At 35.5% G+C, this 27217-nt stretch overlaps 1 protein-coding gene and 1 long non-coding RNA gene across 3 annotated transcripts in view; one reads left to right on the top strand and one right to left on the bottom strand.

Annotated features, from left to right (window-relative positions):
* LOC150100092 (scavenger receptor class B member 1-like) overlaps positions 1–27217 on the bottom strand; it is a 219697-nt gene that overhangs the window by 36204 nt on the left and 156276 nt on the right. For both annotated transcript variants that reach the window (XM_090402417.1, XM_090402418.1), the window contains exon 12: positions 19787–19860. In XM_090402417.1, coding sequence (XP_090258543.1) covers positions 19787–19860 — 74 coding nt within the window. The remainder of the gene's footprint in view (positions 1–19786; positions 19861–27217) is intronic.
* The window catches only part of LOC150100093 (uncharacterized), a 77166-nt gene that overhangs the window by 19510 nt on the left and 30439 nt on the right, over positions 1–27217 (top strand). The gene's annotated exons all lie outside the window — the stretch shown is intronic.

The following is a 27217-nucleotide window of genomic DNA, read 5'->3' as shown; positions in this document are numbered from 1 at the left end:
ATGGTGGAGATAGTATGCATAAACAAATTGATGAAATGAGTGGAAGGAGGGTAATTATTATGGGGGATTTCAACTATAGTAACATTGATTGGAAGGAGGAGAGGACACATGTGAGGAAGGAAATGGATTTTATTTAATTATTAAGGGATAACTATCTGAGACAGCATGTAATTGAAAATACTAGGGGTGTGAGAGTGCTTGACCTGGTAATAGCATCTCAGAATTTAACTGTAATGAATATGACCATGTTGCCACCTACTGGTGAGAGAGTGATCATTGTCAAGACCTTATGATGTTCTTGACCACATCCCAGGTCAAGACCATCATAAGGTCTTGACCTGGGATGTGGCTAAAGGTATGGAATTTTCATTTAAGACAGGGTATATATAGAATTACTGTGCTGGCAAGTATGACAAGCTTAGGAGATTGCTTGGATCAGTGCCATGGCATGTACAACTGCAAGGGCTGGATGTCGATAGAGCATGGGAAGTGGTCAAGGAACATTTACAGGAGGTTGTGGCCGATTGTATACCTAGGGTCCGAATACTAAAACAAGTAGGGGTTGAATGGATGAATAACACCATTAAGCTTGAGCTGCAAAAAAAAAAACAACTGTGGAGGGAATTTAAAGAGAAAGGTGACCTACAGGCTCACAAACAGTATAAAACGCAGGCCAGAAGGGTAACGAGTGTGGTAAAAAAAGCAAAAGTAGATTATGAAAGAAAACTAGCTATGCAAGCTAAAGAGAATCCCAAACAGTTCTTTGAATATGCTGTAAGGAAAAAAAAGTACACGGCAAAATGATTTTAAGCAGTGACGATGGTAAGGGGGTCACTGAATCATTCGATATAGTGGAATTACTGAGCGAGCACTTTGCAAGAGTATATCATCCAGGTGGTGACATTGAAAAAATGAAGGAACCATTAGTTTATACAGGAATTGTGATGAATGAAGTGGAGGTGAATAGTCTATTACAGAACCTCAATGTGAATACATCTGTGGGATTGGATGGTATACCAGCACGGGTCTTACGAGAAGCGGCTAAAGAATTATCAGTGCCCTTGACCATGTTGTTTAATCTGAGTCTCGGGTCTGGTTTAGTCCCGAAGGTGTGGAAAGAGGGGAAAATAGTTCCACTGCATAAAGGAGGTTCCAAGACTACTGTTACAAATTACCGACCGATCAGCATATCAGGAGTCGTTGTCAAGGTCTTGGAGAAAGTAGTCAAGGGAAAAATACAGGAATGGATTGATGAAAATGAGCTACTGTATGGGGGACAGCATGGCTTTTTGAAGGGTAGATCATGCCTCAGTAACTTGCTCAAGTTTTATAACACAGTGACGGCTGAACTGGATAAGGATAATGGGTTTTACAGTGATACTGCTGGACCTGAGGCATTTGACAGGATACCACATGGAATTCTAATCTGTAAACTACAACATATGGGAATGGATATAGGGTTGGTGAGATGGATAGGTGGATGGTTGATGGAGAGATATCAGAGAGTAGTTTATTCAGGAGTAGAGTCCAAAAGATGGCCTGTGACTAGTGGAGTGCCGCAAGGGTCTGTTCTTGGACCACTGCTGTTTAATTTGTTCATTAACGATATAGGGAAGAATCTTAGAGGAACAGTTCATTTGTTTGCTGATAACGCAAAGTTGGGTAGGGCAATAGTGAATGCAGAAGAACAAAATCTTGCAGGACGACTTGGATAGATTGGAGTTCTGAGCTAAGGAGAATGGATGTCAATTTAATGTGACAAAATGTAAGGTTATGCATTTTGGGGTGAAAAGATTAGCAGCAGTATACCACACTGGTGGAACTGTACTCCAGGAGATTGATTAGGCCAGGGACTTGGGAGTGTTGGTGGATAGGAAGATGAAGTTTAGGGGGCACATTGCAAAAGTAACTAAATCAGCTCATCAACTCACTTGGTTGTTGAAAAATACCTTGACGAGCAGAGACAAGCAAGTTATTGTACCTCTGTACCGAGCCTTGATAAGACTTCATCTCAACTACTGTGCCCAGATTTGGTCACCTAGGTTCCTTCTTGATGGGGAGGGTTGGAGAGGATCCAGAGGCGAGTGACTAAGATGATAGCGGGTCTATGGAATGAACCATATGAGAACAGGTTGAAGATTTGTGGGTTGCAGAAATTAGTTGATAGGTGGAAAAGGGGAGATATGATTGAGACATTCAAATTGCTAACAGGTTTCTATAGGATTAATTCAGAGGATATTTTTGAGATCAGGACTGGTGGTGGGAGAACTAGGGGACACCTATGGTAGCTGGGCAAGAGTGTGGTTAGCAGGGGTGTTAGAGATGGGTTCTTTACTTTTAGAGTGGTAAATGAGTGGAATAAGCTGCCAGAGTCTGTTGTGGGTGCTATGACGGTGAGCGAGTTCAAGGTAAGGTAAGATAGATACTGTGAGAATGTCATATAGTTGTGTGGACACTATGTTTAGGGCCTCCCTCGATGAGTCTAAGGACTCCCTGGAGTTGCCCGTAATAATAATAATATTTTCTCTGCTAAGCTCAGAATACAGTGTCTTCAAAGTGTTTTCCATATGTCTATGGAACTTCTGAAAAGGTTAATACCCCCCCCCCTTGCAGCAAAAGAAACCCACCTTATAACCTACCTGACAACCTGTAGCAAATTAGTGACATGTGTGGGTAAGGAATTAAGAAGGAATTGGTTAATGCTTTTGTTGCACAACCAAGAGATTGTAATCCTTCAGGAAATTCTTCACCTGGAAAGATGTTCCAGAAAAAAAACACAGGTAGATAGAATAAGGGAAGTGGAAGAAGCAGGTTTGGTGGGTTAGCATTAAATGATTGTTAGGCAGTTATTATTTATATAGGTTAGTAAAAATGGAGGTGATGATGGATCCAAGAATACAATGGAAATAGTACTTGTCTACAAGCACTTTCAAAGTACTTGTAGACAGGACACAAAGCAAAAACAGAGAATCTGTGAGAGTGGCCGGAGTAAGAATATGGAGATAGATTATGTATCGGCTAAACCCTCCACAGACAAAGAATCATGATCATATCTTTATTATTATTATTCTCATAATTAAGTTTAATGGAATGAATACAGCACAGAAAAATAATTAAACAAAGAAAAGCGAATATTAACGATCCAACATTATTTTAAAGCTGAATGTTTGTAGAAACTTGAAAAGTTTGGTAAAATTTGACCTGATAGCTTACAAGAATACAATCCAGGGCATCTGAGTTGCCTTAGCCTGCACTATTTAAAAGTGCATGACTACTGCCCAAATGCATGTATGTTTGCTTTTATTGGTGCATTTTTTTTTTTTTAAATAAAGATTTCACTAGCCTGATAGCTGTTTCAAATTGGTTGGTTTTCTCTTCAGAGACCAGGCAGAAACCTTATGAGGGCAAAAACTCTCATTCGGTGCTAAAGAAATCAAACATCAGAGAAATGTATTTTTCATAAGTGAACTCTCGGCCAGAGCATAACTGACATTTGATTTCGTTAGCCTTTAGTACTGAATGAGAGTTTTTTCTCTCTTAAGGTTTCTGCCTGGTCTCTAGAGAGAACCAACCAGTTCAAAACAGCTGTCAAGCTAGTGAATCCTAAAAAATAAAAAAAGCACTAATAAAAGGCAAACATATGGATGCTTGGGCAGCAGTCATGTTCTTTTAAGTAGTGCAAGCTAAGACAACTCCAATCCCAAAGATTGTATTCTTGTAAGCTCTCGGGTCAAATTTTTTGAAACTTTCATAAGTTTCTACAAACATTCAGCTTTGAAATAATGTTGGATCTTTAATATCCACTTTTTCTATGTGACATTACATGACCAAAATGCAGCCGTATGGCTCTATCTTTAGTAATTAATTAAACACAAGTCTAATTATTCTGATATTTTGTCTGTGACAGAGATATCTTCAGGAATTCAATACAACACTCCCACAGTCTTCCTGTTTTTAGCCCTAAAGTTCACTTAGAGGTCACTCCTCTAACCATGGAGAAGTGACCTCTATGGCTGCTGTTGGCTAGCCTTTAGCTGTTGGATAGGAGCCCTAAGAATTAAGGTTTCCCAAACTTTGGAAGTTTAACACAACTATATTTATTTAGATTAGGTTGGTTTTTTTAAATTTGATTCTAAAAAAAGTTTTTCCCAAGTTCATTTGCTGTGATGAAATATAGTAGTTTTTTCCTATCTAATCCTGTGCAAGGTATCCAAAGGCATGGTCAGCTAGACCTGATTGAACAAAACTACAGTCAGTCATATTAGAAGATCTCCCAGTCTGACCATAATATAATAAGTTGCAAGAACAAGGAGCCTTGTAAAAACCTGGAACAGAGAGGGGAGCAAGTGGATCATTAGGAGAGTGGATAGGAACAGCTAGCTTTAAACAAGATTTAAAAACAGTGCAGAGATTATGTTTTCTGGTGCTATTATTTTTTCTGAGATGATCCAGATATAAGGAATAGTAACAGGATTACGGCAAATATGCTGTGTCAGCTATGTCAACATGCTGAGAGGAATGCGAGGAAGTGTGTGTGTGGGTGGGTGGGAACAACTGTTTTGTTAATCTTTTTGACATTGTACTATTGTACAGGAAGATATGGTGAATAAAGGAGAGTTCAGTTGAGAGGGAAGCTCAACTGAATGTTGGAGCTCTTTTGAGAGGGTTTTAATTATACCATATTGTCGAGATATTGGATGATGGGAAAATTTGTGTATGCATCAATTAATGTGGGTGGGGTTTCTGTAAACTGAGAAAGAAAGAGTGTCATTGTGAAGATGAGTGATTCATGTATTTAAAAAAGGCAGGTTCTTTTCTTTTCCTATAGTGAACTGGATTCTGGGGTACTGGCTGTTGAGGCAGATGAGGAAAGAATAATGTGTCTGAGCCATGTGGTCAAACGTAGAATACATTATTAATATATCTTAGCTATATAGAAGGTTTAGAATAACACTATGCATTCACTAATGCCTTGCACATAAGGGAAAAGAATGCAAGTTATTCCTTCTGTATCTGAAGAAGTAGAGATACCATAATTGTTAAAAGTTCTTTTGATGAAAAGAATCCTTAAACTATTAGATAAAAAGGTGAAATTAATATGTTGCTATTCTCTGTAACAGTTCATCTGAAGAATGGGCACAATGTACTAATGTTTTAATAGTTCCAGCCTTTTGAGTAGGATGGTGATGAGATTCAGCATGGAGAGAATGGCCTGTATAAGTCTTCTTCCGAAAAACTGAAAAATATAGGCTACCATCTGGTTGAAAAAAAATTAAAATATCTAACAAGGCAAATTGCTTATTTACTTCTTCTAAGGTGAACTGGATCCAGGATGAAGTGCATTTAATTTAGAAAGAAACTGCTGTAACTCAGAGGAAGAGCCATTCCAAATTGCAAACATATCATCCATATATCTGAACCAGTGAGTAAGTCTAGGCAAATTGTTATAAAAAAAATAAATGTTCAGTGAAAAAGTTGGTGATAATAGGAGAAACAGGATTGCCCATGGCTGTTTCTTTGATTTGTTGATATAATGTGTTGTCAGATAAAGGAACATTAGTAAACAAGGATACAACATCTAAACCAATAATAATATCTGAAGTGTCCAGAAGCATGGTCTTCCCAAAGTTCAAGACTGTATAGGATGTCCCACTTATAGAATTTCTAAATTCTTACCTAATTTGCTTGCTACTTCAACCAGAAAAACTGCTACTTATATAAAAAAAAAAAAAAAAAAACTTTGGATTTTAAAAATAAAATTTCTGATCTTCATTTGGATGCTTTAGATATTATGATTAGTTTAGATGTTGTATATCTTTGCTTACTAATGTTCCTTTATCCGACAGCATTGAATTACTTTAACAAGAATTTCCTTCAAATATTGTTAAACGATTCGATTTTGTAATACATTCTAGTTATTTCTCCTTTAAAAATAAATTATATCAACAAATCAAAGGAACAGCCATGAACAATCCTATTTCTCCTACTATCGTCAACTTCTTCATGGAACACTTTGAACAACTTATTTTTGATAACAATTTGCACAGACCTACTCACTGGTTCAGATATGTGGATATGTTTGCAATTTGGAATGGCTCTTCCTCTGAGCTACAACAGTTTCTTTCTAAATTAAATGCACTTCATCCCAGGATCCAATTCACCTTAGAAAAGAAATAAGCAATTAACCATTTCAGATCTTTTAATTCTTCATCAACCAGTGGTAGCCTATATTTTTTAGTTTTTTTTTTTGGAAGAAGACTCATACAGACCATCAATATCCAAAGGCTGGAACTATTAAAACATTAGTACATCATGTCCATTATTTAGGTTCTTCAGCCAACTGTTACAAAACAAATTACAACATTATTATATAGTGAAACCTGTGGAATATTCATAACTAAAAATTCACATGTATGTCACAGTAATTAACTTTTAATAATATGTAAATATTTCATCTTAAGTATCAGCACAGTTATTAAACAATACTAGGAATTGCATTCAAAAAAACACTCAGTGCACATGCTTACATTGGAATCCCTCTATGCATACAGTAGCATGTTTGAGGACTATAAACTATTCAGCTGTAATTAAATTAAATTAAAATATATCTGATAAATTTATTTTATACAATTGAGGATGATAATTTCCCAGACTTTTGGGATGGTGAGTCAGTTGTTACGGTTAAGATTTGGTTTGTGACATAAGGCTCCAGCACTTTCTTTATACAAATGCTCACATTTATAAATGGATCTACATAACAGCTTGGTGTTTTGCCACTGGATTCTTTGGTTAGTGTTTTCAACTCCATGTTGTGTGAGGCCATATTTGTGCAGTTTGATAAGACAGATGTGGTCTTGATGTTCAGAGATGTGTTTAATTATAGATCTTCTGTTTGTCCATAGTAAGACAACATACAAGAACATGGAACTTTGTATAAATGAAGTAGCATCATTGGTGAGAGTCTGTTTTTTGGAGAAGGTAACAAATTGTGAATTTGGTTGATTGGTTTATAGGTAGCAAGTTTGTATTTCTTCATAATTTTTGACAAACGTTCAGAGATGCCTTTTGATATATGGTACAGGAGTCCTATGGGCTTCTTCATGTCTGAGTTGATGTGTAGGAGAGTGGCTAAAGATTGATTTTTTTGAGTTGTTATTGGATTATATCCATTTAGTGAGGCTGTATCTTTAATAATTTCCAATTTTTGTTTTAAAGATTCTTCAGAGGAACAAAATTTGTGTGCTCTGAATACCAAAGATTTTATGATGCCATATTTTTGAGATAGATGGCGAGCTGATGAATTATGGATGTAATGACCTGAAAAAGTTGGTTTTCGATAGACAGTAGTGAAAATGAAACCATCTTGTTTACGTTGGATGTGTACATCAAGAAAGGAGATACTTTGCGATTCTTTTTCTAGTGTGAATTTGATGCGAGGATGTAGGTTGTTGATCTTATCTAGAAATGAGTAAAGTTCTTGCTCAGTGTGACTCCAGACTGCAAAGACATCATCAACATATAATAGCCATATCGTTGGTTTGGTTTTAAAGCAAAAATTCTATCTTCTAGGTGTTCAAGAAAAAAATTGGTTAAATTAGGTGATAAGGGTCAGCCCATTGCTGTTCCTTCATCTTGTTTATATATTTTATCTTTCCTTGTGAAGTAATCGGATGTGATTGCAAATTTGAATAATTCCACAATATTGGATGGAAATTTTCGAGTTAACAATTCTATAGTCTCTTTGTGAGGGATACTAGTGAAGAGAGAGACAATGTCAAAGCTAATTAACATGTCTGTATCTGACAGTTTATTTTATTCTTGTGGAAATTCTGTGGAATTTTTAATTGATGAAGCTGAGTGGCCTATAAGAGGAAGGAGAAGGTTAGGCAGAAATATTGATATTTTATATGTGGGGCTGCTTATAGAATCCACAATATGTCTAAGTGGACAGTTGTTTTTGACAGTTGCATAATTTAGGTGAACCATATATTCTAGAAGGTCTAGCATAGTATGTTTGAGTCTTTTGATGGTTTCCTGATCTATGGATGTTGTTTCATCCAGTAACTTGTAGAGTTTTTTGAGCTGTCTTTTGGTAGGATCATAATTAAGCTGGGAGTATGTATTGCGATCTCGAAGCAATAAATTTATTTTCCGATCATATGAATTAATACCTAAGACAAAAGTGGTATTAGCCTTGTTGGCTTTGGTGATAACTATGTTTCTATTTTATTTTAAGAAGTTCAAGGCTTTTATTTCTGATGGTGGAATATTCAAGTCTAATGGTTTGGCATCATAGATTACTTTGGCTATTTCAAAATGTAGTTTTGAAATATGGTTTTAGTTAGAATTATAACATTAATTCCACCTTTTTTATCTAATGGTTGATGAATGATGTAAAATTCCTTGCTCTTGAAGGAATTTTACAAGCTAAAAGAACACAAGTCTTATATTATATACCATGAACCTGAACAGTCTGGACTTGTGGAACAAACTATCAACACTAAACATAGAGTTATCTATTTCCTTTCAAATCTTTTCCTATATCATTTATGTACAATTAAATAGTAATGGTCTAAGCACAGAGTCTTGCAGCATGTCAGTCACTAGCTTTTCCACATGATACTTATTGTTATCTCTCCATCAGTCATTACCCACATATCTATATCACCAGTTTCATATCCATCCTCATTTGTTCCAATTTGTTTAACAGATTTCCATGTGATATCCTGCAAATACCTTTGCAAAATTCAGCTGTATCATCATGTAGCCATTCCCTTTAATCCAACTGAACTGTAACTCTATTATAAGTAGTTAGTAAATTATTAAGGCATGATCTACCCTTCACAAAGTTATGCTGCCTCTCCTGGAGTGTCACATTCTTATCTATCCATTCCTGAATTACTTCTATGCCAACTTTTCCAATATTTTTACCACTATTCCCAAGATATCGATTAGTCTATAATTTGCTACTGCAGTCTTCTTGGAACCTCCTTTATTTGGACCATATCTCTTTAAATACAATTGGGGAGATACAACTGTGAGCCAGCCTGGTTGGCCAAGTGGTTAGCATATCCGCTCTCCAGCCAAAGGCTGCGGGTTTGAATCCTGCTGTGGGCATGGATGTTTGAGATTGTCTGTGAAAGCACTAGTGGTGGTAGTCGGCATTGGTGTTAGATGATGAAGGTTGGTGGAGTAGTGAGATGTGGAGTTGTAGAGTTGATGCCCTCCCTCAATGAGTCTTTGGACTCCCTGGAGGTGTGATATAATAATACATTTTGGTACCTAGGTTAGTCAAAATTTTTCTGATATCTTTCTGTAAAAAGGCCACAGGAGTCATGTGGTGGCACATCATTTCTGGCATGGTTAAAAGTAATCTGCCTTGGTTATCAGTTGAGAAATTAAAGTAGAATAATGCCAAGAGGGCAGCTTTGTCTTTAGATATTGCTGAAATAGTGTTATCAGGATGAGAGAGGGAAAGCAGGTCAACAAAAAGTTGCATCTAATGGCCTTTGTAAAGGAGGACTAGAAGGCACAACTGCAATTTGTGCAAGAGATGCACATTTGCACTTGCAATATTTAACAAGTATAGATACATGCAGGCAATTTGGCTTTAGGGAAATATCACATACATTGTTATCTCATTCCTAAAATAAAAATAATAAAAAAAAGTATTTTATTTCTGAAGTCACTTTTTTAAGATGGTGATTTAGTTTCAATTTGACTTCATGAAGTCCAGTATTTGAACTACTAGCTTAATTCATTAATATAATCTTTATGCTCCTTACTTCTTGAAGATGCTGTACTAATGCACATTCTCATAATGAGAACATGTACTGACAGTTTATTTTGTAAATTCATAGAACATTAGAGACAGCAGGTGGTTTGTATGTAGTATGCAATGTTTACTTTTTGAGTATTTCTGTGATTTTTTCTGACACACCTTGATTATTACTATTGCACTGAAGCTAGCAAGAATAAAAGTAAACAAAGAAATAGCAATCACCAGAACAGATAAGGGAAACACCATTGTAGTACTCAACCAAATGGACTACAGAGGTAAGCTTAATGCTCTATTATTAGATCGTGCTACTTACCTCCCCAATGAATACAATCCCACCAACTCGCAAATTAGAAAACTCCATAGGCTCCTTAACACGTTCATTGTCAAGCTGAAAATTGGAATTTCGTGTGGTGGACAAAATTTTTTTCATTTTTTTATTGTGCTCAAAATAAGTTAAATATATTATTTATATGCTTTTATTATTATGTACATAGGATTTATGGACTCTAAATATCTATTACGCGATAATGCGTGATCGGCCGCCCAGTAAGAACCCGCATCACGCGATATCGCGTGATTGGCAATAAACTTGTTGAGAAGGTCGCGTCTTGGCCTGTGGAAGTTACTAACAAATTAAAACCATTTAACTCTATCTCTCCCCCCCCCACATATATATGGACTCCCATAACCAACCATATGGCTTCGCTACATTGATGATGTGTTCACTATTTGGCTACATGGCTCTGATACACTCCTATCCTTCTTAACACACTTAAACAACCAACACCCGGAATCAAGTTCACCCTAGAGAAAGAGGAAAGCAACAGCCTCCCTTTCCTAGACGCACTAGTCACCCACCAGCCTGATGGAACCTTGGTTTTCTCTGTTTATAGAAAACTCATCCATACAGGCAGATACATTCACTAACAATTCCCCCCTCCTCCCTCACAACAATATGGAGGTATTAAGACACTATGCAACAGGGCGAAACTAATCTGTTCAAATGACAATGCCCTAACCACTGAACTAAATCACATCCTCAACACTTTCTCAGTCAATGGCTATTCCCCCCCCCCCCCAAAAAAAAATATTGAAACCAGCAAACCACAACCCTCTCCCCCTTTTCATAACAAGAATTACTCTAAATCCATCACCATTCCCTACATCCGAGGCATCTTGGAAAAAATTACCAAAATCTTAAGAAAACGTGACGACCTCTTCTTACTGACCATATAGAAAACTGGCATCCCTTATTCGCAAAGGTCAGCATCAAAAAGACAAAAACAATGAAAATAGGTAGAATCGTTGAAAATGTTAACTGCGTTGTGAACGGAGAACCTGTGGAACAAGTAAAACATTTCAGCTACTTAGGCACGATTTTTAGTGAAGATGGTAAATTAAATATGGAAATAGACAACAGAATCAACAAAGCTAGTATGATTGGAAGTCAATTGAATAAATTCATATGGAATAAGAGTGAAATTAGTCGGAACACTAAATTAGCTGTATACAAGACAGTATTCAAGCCAATTTTAACTTATGGATCTCAGAGCTGGGTCAGAAGTAAAACACATGACCAAAGACTAGAGACCGTAGATATGAGAGTACTGAGAAAGATTAGAGGCCTGAACAGATGGCATCAATGGCAATATCATATTAAAAACGAGGATATTAGGAAAGAACTTGATATTGTCAGCAGCTAGGAATGAACAGAGCTAATCTCAGGTGGTATGGTAACTTAAACAGAATGGGCGAGGAAAGATTAGCATAACAAGTGTTCTCTGCCAGGTTGACAGGAAAACGACCCAGAGGAAGACCAAGTTAAAGGTGGATTGATAGGGCACAATGTGCCTTAGATGACAGAAATATAAGATCTGATAATGTTGGAGTCTTGATAAGTAACAGACTGATTTGGAGGAAAATTGTAGATAGGAAGTCAGTAATGATGTAAATTTTTCATGTAGTACTATCATACCCTGTACACCCTTTGAGGGTACATGGCAGGAATTTGATGATGATGATTAATCTGTTATACCTGTCAAGACATCCGTCTGTTATATCCATGTTTTCAGATCTTACATTTCTGCCCTCTAAATCACTTCTCACTCAATCCACCTAAACTTTGGCATTTCTGTGGATCTTTGCCATGCCATCCTGATGAAGAACACTTATTTTGCTAATCTTTCCTCTCCTTTTTTTTTTTTTTTTTTTCAAATCAAAAAATCATGTTTATTTGTAAGCTTCCTATAATAGTACAATATGTTGAATAATCATATGTATAACCTAAGAGCAACAGCTCATCCAGGTTATGATATGCATAAAGTTGCAAAAATTTACGTAATGCATTTTCATTATATACACATATGTACACTCATATAATATACATATTACATATTATTATTATAATATAATTACATAATAAAATCACAAATAAAATAAAATTTCATCATACAGAGAAAGTTAATTAATTAGGATCAAAATAAAACAAAGCAGTTAAATAGCATTTAAATTTTACATTTTACACATAAGACTGAATCTTTGAATACAAATATGCTAGAAACCAATAATTTATACAATTATTTTGAACAGAGCTTTCTCATTTCTGTGGGAAAATAAATACTCTTTGATTAGAGTTTTTGTATTTGTTGGGTTAGTTTCATTTCTTATTGTTGAAGGTAGTGTGTTGAATACTTTTGGCACTAAATAAGTATAATGTTTGTGTATTGCTTCTTTATTTGCTTTTGGAACTAAATATTTTAGGCCCTTATGTCTACTAAGAAAAGTATCTTGTTTAATATTTACGTATTCATTGTCGTTTTTTATGAATAATAGTACCTTATAGACGTATAAATATCTAAAGGGTAGTATGTTTACTATGGTGTATTTATTGCACATTGCAGTATCCTTATATTTGTTTCTAGTTAAGATTTTAATTACTTTATTCTGAGTCGAGACTAAAGGTTTCAGAGCAGTGCGATAGATTCCTCCCCAACTTCATATACCATATTGTAGTGTGCTTTGAATCCAGGCAGAATATAATATTTTTAGCATATTTAAGTTTAAGAATCTGTTTAGGTAGTCAAGTCTGTTTAACACAATTCTTACTTTATTTACGACATCTGTGGTATGCAGTTTCCAGCTTAAATTACTATCAATTTTTAATCTCAAGTAAGTTATTACACTGACTTTTTCTATTTACTTGCAGTTGCAATTTGAATTTGTTCTGCAATTCCAATCATGCAAAATTAATTGTGCAGTGAAGTTCATTTTGCCAATTGTATTTCGCAAGTTCAAATTTACATATTTAGTTTTTGAGACATTCAGACTGAGTTTGTTTGACTGGAACCAATTTGTTACTTTCAAAAGATCAGCATTCATGATGGTTTTCAATTGTTCGGCTGTGTCTGTAGAGAAAATTAGTACTGCATCATCTGCAAAAGTATTTATTTTACTGTTTAGTTTAAGATTGCAGAAGTCATTGATATAAATATTAAATAAAATTGGCCCCAAGACAGATCCTTGTGGTACACCACAGTCTACTGTTTTTGGAGCTGCTATAGCTGTTGTTTATTTTTACAATTTGTGATCTGGCATTTAAATAATTTTTGAACCAGTTTAGAGCAGTATCTCGTATTCCTATGACTTCTAATTTTTTTATTAAAATTTCATGTGATACAGAATCAAAAGCTTTGTGTATATCTACAAATACTGCTAATGTTAGTTTATGTTTGTCAAGGGAGGTATAAGCTGTGTTTGTGAAGTTCAGTAAAGCATGCTAAACTTTTGCCTGAACCCAAATTGATTCTTTGAAAAGAAGTTGTTTTTGTCCAAAAATTTCACAAGTCTAATTTTTACCAATTTCTCTAATATTTTCGAAAATACCAGTAGAAGGGAGATCGTCTGTAATTTTTCAAGTTACTTTTGTTTCCCTTTTTGTAAATAGGTACAACTACGGCTTTCTTAAAATCTGATGGAAACATGCCTGTCATCAGTGATAAGTTAAAAATGTACATTAGGGATTCTATGACGTACATTTGGGATTCTTTCACAATGTTTGTGTTAATACCATCATATCCTGAAGTTTTGGTTGTTTTTAGGCTAGCTATAACATATTTGATTTTGTTTTCACAAATGGGGAAAAGATATACAGAGTTATTAAGTCTCTTGAGAGTGCAATTCCGAGGGGTGGGTTTAGCATTTTTCAGAATGCTTTCACTGACTGCGGCAAAATGGTTATTGATTCTTCAGCTAATCTTCTGTCTCCATTTTCTCTATTCCTATCGATATTTTTAAGTATGGGGAGATTTTGTTTGTGTGTATCTTTACCGATTAATTTATTCAAAAACTTCCATTGTTTTCTGGGGTTTCTTTGGCATTTTAGGAATTCATTTCTGTAGTATTCGTTTTTACTTTCTTTTAATTTATAGTGTATTAGATTTCTATGGTACTTGAAACTGTGTTCATAATATTGATTGTGTGGGTATTTTTTTAAACTTTTTATACATTTTATCTCTAATTTTTATGTAGTGTCTGATTTCCTGTGTAATCCAGGGCTTTGTTTCTTTCATTTTGTCTATTATTTTAACTTTAATCGAGTCTTGTATTTTATTGTTCAATATTGCAATAAATTTATGATACGAGGTATCAATATTTGTTTCCGTCATTATATCTTCCCAGGAGACAGTGTGTAAGTTACGTTTCAATACTCTGGACTCAACTGTTGTGTAGGGAATGTTTTCACAGTTGTACTATCTTTGTGCTGTACTTGCAAATGCACTTTAATACCGATTGGAAAGTGATCTGCAAGAGGTTGGCGCAGAATTGCTGCTTGGATTTTGTTTCCACTTAATGTTCTACTGAATACATGATCTAGACACATTCTACCACCATTGAATTCTCTCGTGGGGACATTAATATATTGTTTGAGTCCATGCATGGCAAGTAGATCTAGATAATCTTGAGAGGGTCTGCTATTCCTCAGCAAGTCAATATTCATATCCCCAATTATGAGAACAATGTCACTTCTGATCTCATCTAGACTACACTCGAGTTCTTGTATAAAGTTGGACTCTGTAACAATGCGACCTATATACAGCCATTATATATATATATTATGATGTTCTAAATATAAATTGACATTTTCAGTTGTTTTAATTTTTATGCTAGTAATGCTATTAACAGATATGGAATTTCGAATAAAGATAATTACTCCTCCAGATTTGTTATAATGTCTACATTGATAATAATTTTTAAATCTGCTTAATTGGTTCAAATCAATTTCTTCGTCTTTAACCCAGATTTCTGTTAATATCAGAACATCAAGCCGATAATTAAAATTGTCTAGTAGTAATTCAATGTGCTCAAATTTATCTCGAATACTTCTTATATTTATATGCAAAATTTTCAAGGTACTTACAGTGTCTGAGGATAAAAAGTTTCTTAATTCTACTGAATCATGACAAATTACACATTTATGAAAACGGACATCACAGTTATTATTCTCATCTGTCATTGTTGTTTGTAACTAGTTATTACTCTCGCTGTTTTCTCGGAGTTTAGATAAGTCTTCTTCGCCATATTTTAGATGTGTCGTCTCTTCTCATGAAACTTTTGCCCTGTTTGACCCAGAGATTTTGTAGTTGACTTCTTTACATTTCTTGGCAATAAATAGTAGGTGTTTTAGGTTTCCAGTCAAGTGATCATTTAAATATATTTTACTATCCTTAAAACTGTCACATATATCAGTTGTACTTAGTCTATATTTGATACTTTTGTTTCTGTCCAGCCATTTGTCTCTGATCGTTTTACTTTTAAATTTTATAATGACAGGCACTGGTCTGTTTTTCTGTCCATTAGGAACATATAACCTCAATATCATCTTCGTTATAGCTGATCTTGATTTTACATGCAATTTTCTTTGATATTTCATGCACATTTTCACGTGGCTCATGAGGAACACCAATAATTTCTAGGTTAATTGCCTGTTGATTCAAGTCATCCATGGTTTCATGAATTATTTTCAGCTCCCTACGCAGCTCCATATTTGCGTTTTCTAGTTCATAGTTCTTTGTTTTAAGTTCCTTAACTTCTTGTGTTAGGCCAGCAATGATACCCAGAAAATCATCTATTTTGTTCGAGGCATATTCAGTCGAACTTCTTAAGTCGTTGATGTCTTTTTTTAATTCTTTTATTAATCCCATTAAATCTGTTATACATATATTATACATATACTTGTCTTTGGAGAGCTTTTTAAATTGGCTTTCGCTGAGACCAGCACAATAAAAATGATAACTATTTTTGCACTTATCTGCACACTTCATAATAGATGTAACATCAATACATGTCTCTTCACAAACTTTGCAGTGGATTCCCATTATGTTAGAGTTAAGCCTATTTGTTCTAGGTACTCACCTTGTATACTAGCCCAATGGCAACCGTTGAACAACAGCAGATTGGATAGGCAATTTTTTAAAACTACTTGCAGAGGTTAACTTTCATAGAGTTGAGCATTACAGTATACCACATTAATGACTTCTTTTATCCTAGGAATGTCTTTACAGCTGTTAAAATTAGCATTGGACATATCTCGGATGTTGACCTTGAAGGATTAATAGATAACGTCAAGGTGAGAATGGCGGCTGACGCAACAAGTGGCTTGAATTTTTTGAAGAACTAGTTTACAGGAATCACTGAATCAATTTCGATAATTAATACACTCTACTTTTTCATATTACTGAGACAATTCATTAGAGCACATTTGAAAGGTGATTATATCAATATAATTACTTACATTTAAGTATATTTTCACCGCATCAACTCAAAAAAAATCAACTGTAGGACCCAGGAACAAATTCATCAACAAACATTCACTCTGTGTCCTCTAGCGCCACGCCTCTTCTAAGTGATCATATCACCTGAGATTAGCTCTGCTAACACATACCTAAGTGCTAACAACATCAAGTTCTTTCTTAATACCATCATTTTTAGTATGATATTGTCACTGATGCCATTTGTTAACTCCTCTAATCTCTTTCATAACTATCATATCTGTGGTCTCTCTTGCATGCAGCTTATTTAGTGTTTTTGATTAATTTCTCTCTCTCTCTCTCATTCCATATAAATTTATTCAGTTGACTTCCTACCATACCAGCTTTGCTAATTCTGTTGTCTATTTCCATATTTAATTTGCCCATCTCCACTAAAAAATTGTGCCTAAATAGCTGAAATATTTTACTTATTCTACAAGTTCTCCATTCAGGATACAGTTGATGTTTTTGACGTTCCTACCTATTTTCATTCTCTCTGTCTTTTTACTGCTAATTTTCATACCAAATTTGTTACAGTAGTTATTCAAATTTAGGCAGGGAATCTGCAGACATGTACTGAATTTATTTTGCAGTATTCATTCAGAAGAAGGTGATATCAGATTTAATATCACCTTCTTCATAATGCAATCTATATAATTCTACAATTCTAACTGCTGACATGTAAATCAAATACAGACTATTGTATTGACCAATATAATGTCCAATATACCATTTACACCATATAATTGTAGAGAACAGCTTTTTGCACTTGGCACTTTGTCATATGCCTTTTCCAGACTACAAAACTTTAACACAGATCCTTATTACATTCCCATGATTTTTCAACTATTTGTCTTAAAATGAAAATCCAATCCTGACAACCTCTATTTGGCATGAACTCGGCTTATTCTTTTCCAAACTTCCCTTTCATAATTTTTGTTAACTTTTTCTAAAGTATACTTGCATAAATCTTACAGGAACACTCAATACAGAAATTCCTCTCTAATTCTCACATTTAGTTTTATTCCCTTCCCTCCTTTTAATAGATGCCTGTGTAGCTCAGTGGATGTGGTGTTTGCATACCACAGTGCTTGACTAAATGAAGGAAGAATTGCTTTTAAATCTAGTCAGTGACTAGAGGAAATTTTTCTAAGCCTTTTTTGACCAGTTCCCAAGAAAGTCTATCTCTGGCATGGGCAAGCGGGTTTTTTCTCCCGAAAACTTGGGTTTTTCATCCCATAAACTCAAAAAAAAATCAACTGTAGGACCCAAACTATTTCAGACATTAAACATATCATGTTAGGATTAGGGACCAAGAGATGGTGGCACTTGTTGAACCATCTCTTCACTACATGCTGTTTAATTAGTGAAAACCTTGGGCAAGCTATCTCTGATTGGCTACCAGTGGAGATTGAACTGCCCACTCAGTCTCCAAATTTTTAGGGCTAAAACTGCCTCGCCTACTTCCCTATATGGGAATAAAAGGCATTAGCTGATTTTTTTTTAGTACTATGAGAGCTTTACTCCAATCATCTGTAATTCAATTCTATAACTAGGTCTGCTGAATTATGTGTAAAATGTTTATACCCTCCATATTCGAGCATTTGTGGTCGAATATTGTCTACTCGAAGTATTTATATTATATATTCCTGACTGAAAAAAAAAAAAAAAATGTGTGTGTGTGTGAGAGAGAGTTCAGGTTTCCATGGCTTAAAATATCTACTTTTGTGTTTGGCAAGCCACATGCAAATTTTTTGGTAAGAAACTATTTAATTACTATTTTTATACATTTTTGTATATTTCTTCAGATTAAAAAACAAACACAAAAAAAGGAATTCACAGAGAGATTTCTAAATTAACAACTATCATTAATCAAATTAAACTTAAAGATGTTGAACATTGTAGTGAGATATCAGATGCATGGCTCATTGTATAACTTCTCTCACAGCTTAAGTCAATTTAAGATGAAATCTTGGTTTTTATTACATTGAATAGGACATTTAGCAGTTTGATCACTTCTTTAAATCTAAGTACATACCTATTAAATTCTATGTACATAATGCAGTTTAATGAGTTGCCAATCCTGAATTAGGTTCTCATCCCACCCCCCTCATCTTGGCATGTTATTTTTGATGGATTTTTCCAGAATTGATTTGTCTGTTCAACATAGTAAATACAACAAGTACAGAAGATTTTTTATACTCTTGGTCATTTAAGAAGTGGCAAGAAGTTAAATTAAAGAGTTGGGACATAGACCATTGAATGAAAGAAGACATGCTCTTACTTGCAGTGAGTATCTGGTCTAGAGGGAGATGGCCTCAACAGTCTCGGCCATCTCCCTCTAGTTACAATCTAGCAGTACTGATGACAGTAATATTGGTTTGGTTCCATATAATATTTGCTGGTTAGCCTGTGGAACTGTTTTACTGCTGTACCCTTGAAAGGAGAAGTTCTGAATCTCTGAAGTATGTTTGACATGCTCCTGAAGGGTATATTCACACTGTATATTGATGAGGGAGGTGGGAGGGGAATAAAAGCTGAAATCCCTGCTCTAGAGATCAAACATGGCATCGTCCACTTTAGGCTTCCAATAAGTGAAGGAATCACCTTAAGAAATTAATCACTGGAGATCCACCACACTCACCAACTTTTTTCATTCAGCATACAGGCAAATCAGCTGAGAGAACACACAATTTACAGACCAAAAAACGCTATTGTGGTGGGGCAGTAGATGGTATTGTGCATTGATGGTAGTAGTGTTGTTGTGTAGTTGAAAGATTAACTAGGAGAGACAGTGAGGTGTGTGTGTGTGTGTGTGTGTGTGTGTGTGTGTGTGTGTAGTGGAGTGGAGTGGAGTAACGAGTGCTCCCACGAGTCCTTGGAGGTGTCACATCATAATGGTAATAAAAGATATTTTAATACATACCAAAAGGTAGCAATTAATTATAAATACTACTTTTTCAGCATATACAAGAAAATGCATGTTATTTTATCTTTTGTCTCCTATGTCTCTAATCTCTGAGATAGTAAAAGGATGATTTGTAATATATACTGTAGATAAAATATATAGAAACTTTTAAAATGTCAACATAATAGACTGCCTATTTGAGAGGCCTGGTCTAACACTATTTAGCCTAAAAAGATGATTCAAAACTAACTACATTTCAGTTTTAAAGTAAATTTTCTTCTTAGAACTTACACAATTCCAGGGATCTTTCTAATGTTCATATTAACTTGAAATCTTGCTGCAAAATCAATCGAAATGCCAGAGATCTAGAAATCAAAAACAAATTAAAAAAAAAAAAAAAGCAACCTATTTATTTACTTTTAACAATAAGAAAAAAAAATATTATGATCACAAGTTTCTAGCTATATGTGTATTCTTAATTTTTAACAAAAACCTAACAAATATGTAATTCCTTAGACTATGTAAAGGAATTACATTAAAATACTAATAACCTGATGTGATGCATGATTTAGAAATGGTTTCAACTGGGTAAAAAACAAACTGCATGAACAAAGGCACATAAAGCAGTAATCAAAAAGTAAATTTATTGCTAAAATAACATTTTGTTATGTATTGTGATTATGTTTATTATTCCTATTATGAAATCCAAACTGATTTTAAGCAAGTACCTAAACTACATATTTAAAATAATATGTTTGTTTGTTACAGTTGGTTTATAATCATCAATAGACTACTTATTTAAATATAAAGAATGATGATCAAAGTACTTTGTTTAATATATCGATTATAATTATGCAGTTTAAAGACTATCATCTCCAATGGATATCATTAACATTAAACCAAACAGATAATATGTAATTAAAATCTTATGCAATGATACTGGAAGATTCTATTAATGAAAATGCAGTAAGAGTTAATAAACTAATACTTGTTGATATGATTATGTTAAATATGAACAATTACTTAGTAGTTATTATGTTTTTAATGGAATATCATAATAAAATATAATGAAAAATTAAACAAGTGATTAGAAGCTAGATATAATCAAAATATGGTGTATTTACAAAACTATATAAAAAAAAGATCCCATCAAACCTGTCTTGTTTACACAGAGTGACTAATAAAACAAGCAATGTGTCCAAACAAAGTATCTATGTTGAATAAAATACAGAAAAAAAAACTAATAAATCATAATATACAATTAAATATATATATACCATATTTTTCTGTGTATAAGACAAACCCTACTTTTTCAAACCAAAATTAAGAAATCAATATTTTAAACATAAAGCAGAACACATTTGATATATTTTTAAATATTCAAAGTATATTTAGTAATTAGGTAATATTTTTAAGATACATACTATGAATCATTTTCTAGGCTAACTTGGTTCATGTTCTCTGGCCAATCCTTCTCTCCTCATAAAGCTGAAGCACCATTTTACCTTTCTTGTGAAATCAACAATGTTCATTTCTCTTGCAAACCTTTTTACCTCATATTGAATAAGCTTGGTTGACACACATATCCCACTCTGGCACTGCTCCATAATCTAAGTCTTAAGCCTCTGCTCCAAGCTTTATTTCCACTCTGAAGCTTTATTTCCATGTTATTTTGCGTAATTGATGATTTAATTTGAATTTTGAAGAATATCACAATCATTTTTTCTTTTCGGACATTTTTATGGGCTAGTGCTCAAAATATTGTTAATACATTAACTTACTCCACCAACGAGTTGCAGACGTATGAATGCTTTCAGAGTTCTGATTGGTTTATTCAGAATCAGCCATTAATGATGTCAATTGGCAGAGTTAACAAAGGCTAGTGATTGGTGGAAGCCTGTTTGCAGAGACAGGGTACCGGCAGTCTAGCCATGGCAACCATGGGTCTCTCAATCGGTTACCCCTCCTGTGTATAAGATGACCCCCAATTTTTGGTCTAAAAATTTTAGAAAAAAGTATAGTCTTATACACAAAAAATACTGTATATCAGGCATAAAAGATGTAACTGCAGTATACGAAAGCAAGATGAGATAGGCAGGCCACATAGCCAGACTCAGGGATAACAGATGGACATACAGAATACTCAATTGGCAACAAGAATAAAGAGAAAACCAGGAAGATCACCTACAAGATGGGAAGATCCATTAGTGAAATCTATGGGTATAACATGGAAGAGAGAGACTCAAGATCGAAATCACTGGAGGCATCTTTGTGACTTGCACTCATGGAGAAATCTTGAATGAAACAGGTCCATCAAGGTTATATATATATATATATATATATATATATATATACAGGGTGTTCGGGATAAATTTGACATATTTATAATTAATTATATTTTTCCGTAAGTTACATGTATTAACACACACTTCTCTTCATTTAAAAGTTTGGACCCTTCTTCATTCATATACAAGATGTCAGAAAGGATGGATAGCTGGAACCCACCTGAATCATGGAAGAGAATAACTTGTATCATGATGATTCGTGCCCGCCATCAAAATAAGGATATTACGACTGCTGCCCAATGCTCCCTGAATACAGTAAAAACAATCAGGCATGAACTAGAGACTTGCAATGGTGACTACGAGGATGTAGCAAGAAGAAAGATCCCTAGCAGACGATCTGATTGCGTTCGTACAGCAGAATTCCTCGCAAATCTGCAGGAACAGGTGTTGAAGAACCCTGGCATTGGAATTCGGGCTTTGTTCGTGGAGTTGCTAACTGTAGTCAAGCCCTGGATAACAAGGGTAGCCAATGGTAGGCCGTATGTATGGCAGCAGGATTCGGCCCCTTGCCACACCTCTGGGAAAAGTCAAAAATGGTTGTCTGAAAATTTCTACGACTTCACCAGTCCAAATGTTTGGCCTCCAAACTCCCCAGACCTTAACCCCATGGATTATTTTGTATGGGGCGCAGTTGAAAAAGACACCAATCGCACTTCCAGTAATACAAAAGCCCAGTTAATGGATAAAATTAAAACAGTTTTTGCGGCCCTTCCCAGGGAGACTGTAGCATCAGCTTGTTCGAGGTTCCGAAGCAGAATTGAAGCTGTGATCGATGCTAATGGTGGTTATTTTGAGTAAATCTTGTTGATAGTATTGTAATTAACTCTGCCTGTAATGTTTTTTTTGTCAATTCATTAAATTTAATAGATACAAAGAAGATTTTCTTTTTCCTTACGAAACTGTCAAATTTATCCCGAACACCCTGTATATGTGTGTGTGTGTGTGTGTGTGTGTGTATCTGATCTAAGAGTAGGCACATCATATAACTGAATCAACAACAATTGACCAACCAATACATATAACATGAGATTCTACACTACAAATTCAGTCCACTCAAAAATGTCTAATATCAAACTACTGACCTACTGAGACATCAGTATACTCTAAAGTAATGGAGAACTGGTCATCATCAATTTCTTCATCAGCCAACTTTTTCAATCATCTGGAGAACATCCAGCTAATTAGTGATGACAAGGATTTTGCTGCTCAAAATCAACATTAAATCTTCTTGCTTGTATCATCCACTTTGGGACAAGTAACACAGAAAGGCTTAATTTTTTGTATTTTCCCCCATATGCTAAATAAACACCACACTAGTGATTGATAATCTAGCACCATTAATGACTGCATAACACAAGTTTGTCTTTTTCTCACAAAAGAGACTAATATACTTTCCTTTCCTTTAATAACACTCAGCTCAGTATTGAAAACCAGATCTCCTTTCTTGGACCAACCGGCACAACACATCACTTCTATATCATCCTTCATCTCCAAACAACTTGGCATTCTTTTGATCAACATGTTATTTTTCATCTTGTTTCAGCTACTATCTTTGTATAAATTCCAGCTCTGCCCAATATTAGAACACTGCTTTTACATTTGATATGATACACTTCATCTTCAGTCTACCAAACCCCACCTACTCTTTCTGGCAGAAACTCAAATCTCACTTCCAGCACTATTTATCTCAACCTTCCAAGCTACTCACTCTTTAACAACTTTCGTCCCAAGGGTGGTGTCTGCACATACATCCACTCTGACATACCTTTCCAGAGAGAGAGAGAGAGAGCACCCAACCTAGAATCATCCAACTTTGACCTTCTTTGGTTGAAAATATCCCTTCCCCACTCAAGTCAAATTCATTTGCTGTCTCTATCGCTCCCCAAACACAACCAATCACTCTGAGCTCTAATTTCCTCTCCTTAAAAATTGACTTTCTCCAATCCCACTTTCTCAACAGCAAAACTATCCTCCTAGGGGATTTTAATGTCCACAACACTAGAGGCTTTCCTCCTCCAGTTGTACAGATCTTGCAGCCAGAAATGCTGAAACATTTGCCATCACTAACGACTTCACACAACTTGTTCAAATGCCAACCAGAATATCAGATAACCCAAAACCACTCCCCAAACACCCTAGCTCTCTTTCTCACCAATGACCCCTCCAAATACACAGTGAAAGTAGTGAGCCCCCCCCCTGGGCAATTCTGACCACAATCTAGTGCTCATCTCCCCACTCCCCATGCAACAACACTTACACAGATACTCTCATATAGTGCCAAGTGGGACAGCCTCAGCAACTTCTGTACCACATTCCCATGGTTGGACTATTCTTCCAGCCTTCCAACCCAAACATATGCACCGAACTTATTACCAGAGTAATCCTCACCGGCATGGAAATGTACATTCCACACAGTACTCTGAAACGCCATTCCCTAATGAAACCCTGGTTCTCCAAAAGATATGCCAAGGCTGTACAGATGAAACACCAGACATACCATAACTGGCCGAAATCAAGAACCTCATCCTCCTTTAGAGGATGAGGTTCTTGATTCATCTATTTCAGGCTTATACCGAAGCCTGAAATAGATGCAAAAAAACAATCAATGCTTCCAAAATAAAGTTTGAAAGAGCAAAAAAAGCAGGAAACTAGCAGCCTCTCCAAACGGCAGCCGAGCCTTTTAGTCTATCGCCAAAGCAATTCCCGCTCTTATCATACCCAGATGGCGCTATTAAATCATCACCCACAGAAAAAGCCAATCTTCTGACTTCACACTCTGTTTCCATTGCATGCATAACTGACGATGGTAAATGTCTGGAATGGTCACCTAACCATTCCAGACACCCAACATACAACAAGAACACCATCCTTTTGTCAGAATGAGATCAGAAAAATACTGTCCAAATTATATACATCTCCTGGCCCTGATGGCATTCCCCTAATTGTCCTGAAAGTTTGTGCACCAGAAGTGACTGCTATCCTATGTCACCTATATATACTCTCTTATTCCACTAGAATCTGTCCCACAAACTGGAAATTGGCCTATATTCAGCACATTCCCAAGAAGGGTGACAAGTCACTGCCATCCAACTATCACCCTATATCGCTTACCTCAGTCCTGTCAAAAGTAATGGAAAAAAATCATCAATTCCCAATTCCTACACTATCCTGAAGACGCCCACCTAATAAACGAGCGCCAGTATGGATTCCGTCACTGCTGATCAACAGGAGATCTGCTCACATATGTCACCCATCTCTGGACAAATGCCATGAAGTTTGGTGAATATCAAGTGGTTGCACTTGATATCTCCAAAGCCGTTGACCGGGTCTGGCACAAATACTTACTAAGCAAACTACCATCATTCGGTCTGTCCCAGGACTTCTGTAGTTGGATTGCCAGCTTTCTGTCTGATGCATACCGTGTGTGATTGTGGATGGCTCCCTATCCTTTCACCATTCAATTAATGCTGGGGTTCCAAAAGGTTCTATCCTCTCACCAACCCTCTTCCTTTATATATCAATGACCTACTTCAGTGGACCTCCAACTAAATACACAATTTTGCAGATGACAACATACTACACTCCTTGCTTTCATTTGATTAACCTTACCCAACACCAGCGTTTCCCAGATTTTTCCTACGATGGAGCACTTCACAAATCCTGAAATTTTCACGGATTTGTGAAGGTTATTTTATAATGTATTAATAATTAATTATGGCATAATCATAAAGAGTATTAGTACACTTATGCATATGGTGTGACATGTTGACAAATATAAAATTACATCAGTTATCAATCACTGGACTAATTAAATTAATTTGTGCTGAATTTTGACATATCCCATTCTGATTACCAAAAATTTATAACATCCCTTGTCTTTTATTCATATTAAAATTTAAATCTGTAGGCCTATTACTTTTAGAAAATCATGGCACTATGGTTTCGAAACAAGCACTTTCACCTTACAATACGAACTTGCGAAGAAAGTAGTCAGTATTACTAATTTGAGAACCGGATACAGACTACCTTGATTTTCAATTTCAGTAGAAAAATTTTCTTTATACTTCTTTGATGATTGGTCACTAACATTTGCAACACAGATGTTATTTCATTCAGTTTTGAGAACAGAGGATACACCACCCATTGTTGTAATCGACTTGCAGGCAATTTTTATGACTGGTCATAAACAGCGGTATTCCCTTTCCCAAATTACTTCCATGTTTAAAAATACATGGCTTGGTCACTGACATCACGGAACACTGGTGTTCCGCAGAACACAATTTGGGAAACCCTGCCCTACACAACTCGCCTCAACCTACAGAACATCAGCCATCACTTGAATTCCGATCTCCAAGCCACCCTACAATGGAGTTCGGATAACCTCATCAATTTCAATGCTAATAAAATTCAGTTCTGTACTATTTCCCATAAAAAAAGAATAATTTTTTTCCCAGATATCCAAATTTCCAGACAGTTTGAGATCTCTCTTTTTGGAATTATCCTCACATCAACCCTCTCCTGGCATAAACACATCACAACCACTGCATCTTCAGCTTCAAAAAAAAAACTAGGATTTCTCTTTTGCTCAAGACATTACTTTACCCCTGAACAGCTGTCAACATTATACAAATCACAAATCCACCCAGCTATTGAATACTGCTCCCACATATGGGATGGGGCCCCTAAAAGCTCTCTCAAAATGCTTGACTCAATACAGAGGAGAGCAATTAGACTTATTAATGACCCATCTACCAACTCTTTCCCCCACTTCTTTTGCACAGATGTATGGTTTCTGCAGTATGTATATTCTACAACTATTTCCATGGGAAATGCTCATCTGAAATAACATCAATAATTCCTCCACTCAGTACTAAGCTCGTTGGAACACATGCAGCTGCTGCACAACATCTCTTCACAGTACACCTAGAAACCTAGAAACAAACAGAACAAGTTTCTTTTCCTCCTCCTCCATCACTGCAACTGCTGCACTGTGGAACAGTCTTCCACCTGCTGTTTTTCCCAAGGAATACAATTTAGTCATTTAAATCAAATGAAAACAAGTGACTCCTTTCCCAACCTACTACTCATACACAGTACTAATGTACTATGGGTTGATTAACCACCTTCTTGTGTATAGGCACAACATAAAAAAAAAATATATATATATATATACACACACACACACACACACACACACACACACACACACATATACACATACATACATACATGGTGCTGTCCAAAATAGGACAGTCTGGCTAACTGATGACCCTTTCCTTCAAGCCACTGTCTCTCACATTATCAGTTTCTACGCAGTCTTTTCTGTAGATATGTCCATGAGTTACCTTTACCCTTCCCACATTTCTGCTAACTTATG

Source organism: Typopeltis vanoorti, chromosome 13, assembly GCF_054136105.1.
Source record: "Typopeltis vanoorti isolate ZY-2024b chromosome 13, IOZ_Tvanoo_1.0, whole genome shotgun sequence".
Lineage (NCBI taxonomy): Eukaryota > Metazoa > Arthropoda > Arachnida > Uropygi > Thelyphonidae > Typopeltis > Typopeltis vanoorti.
The sequence above is the reverse complement of the archived record's forward strand: the minus strand, read 5'-3'. Positions and strand labels throughout refer to the sequence as shown.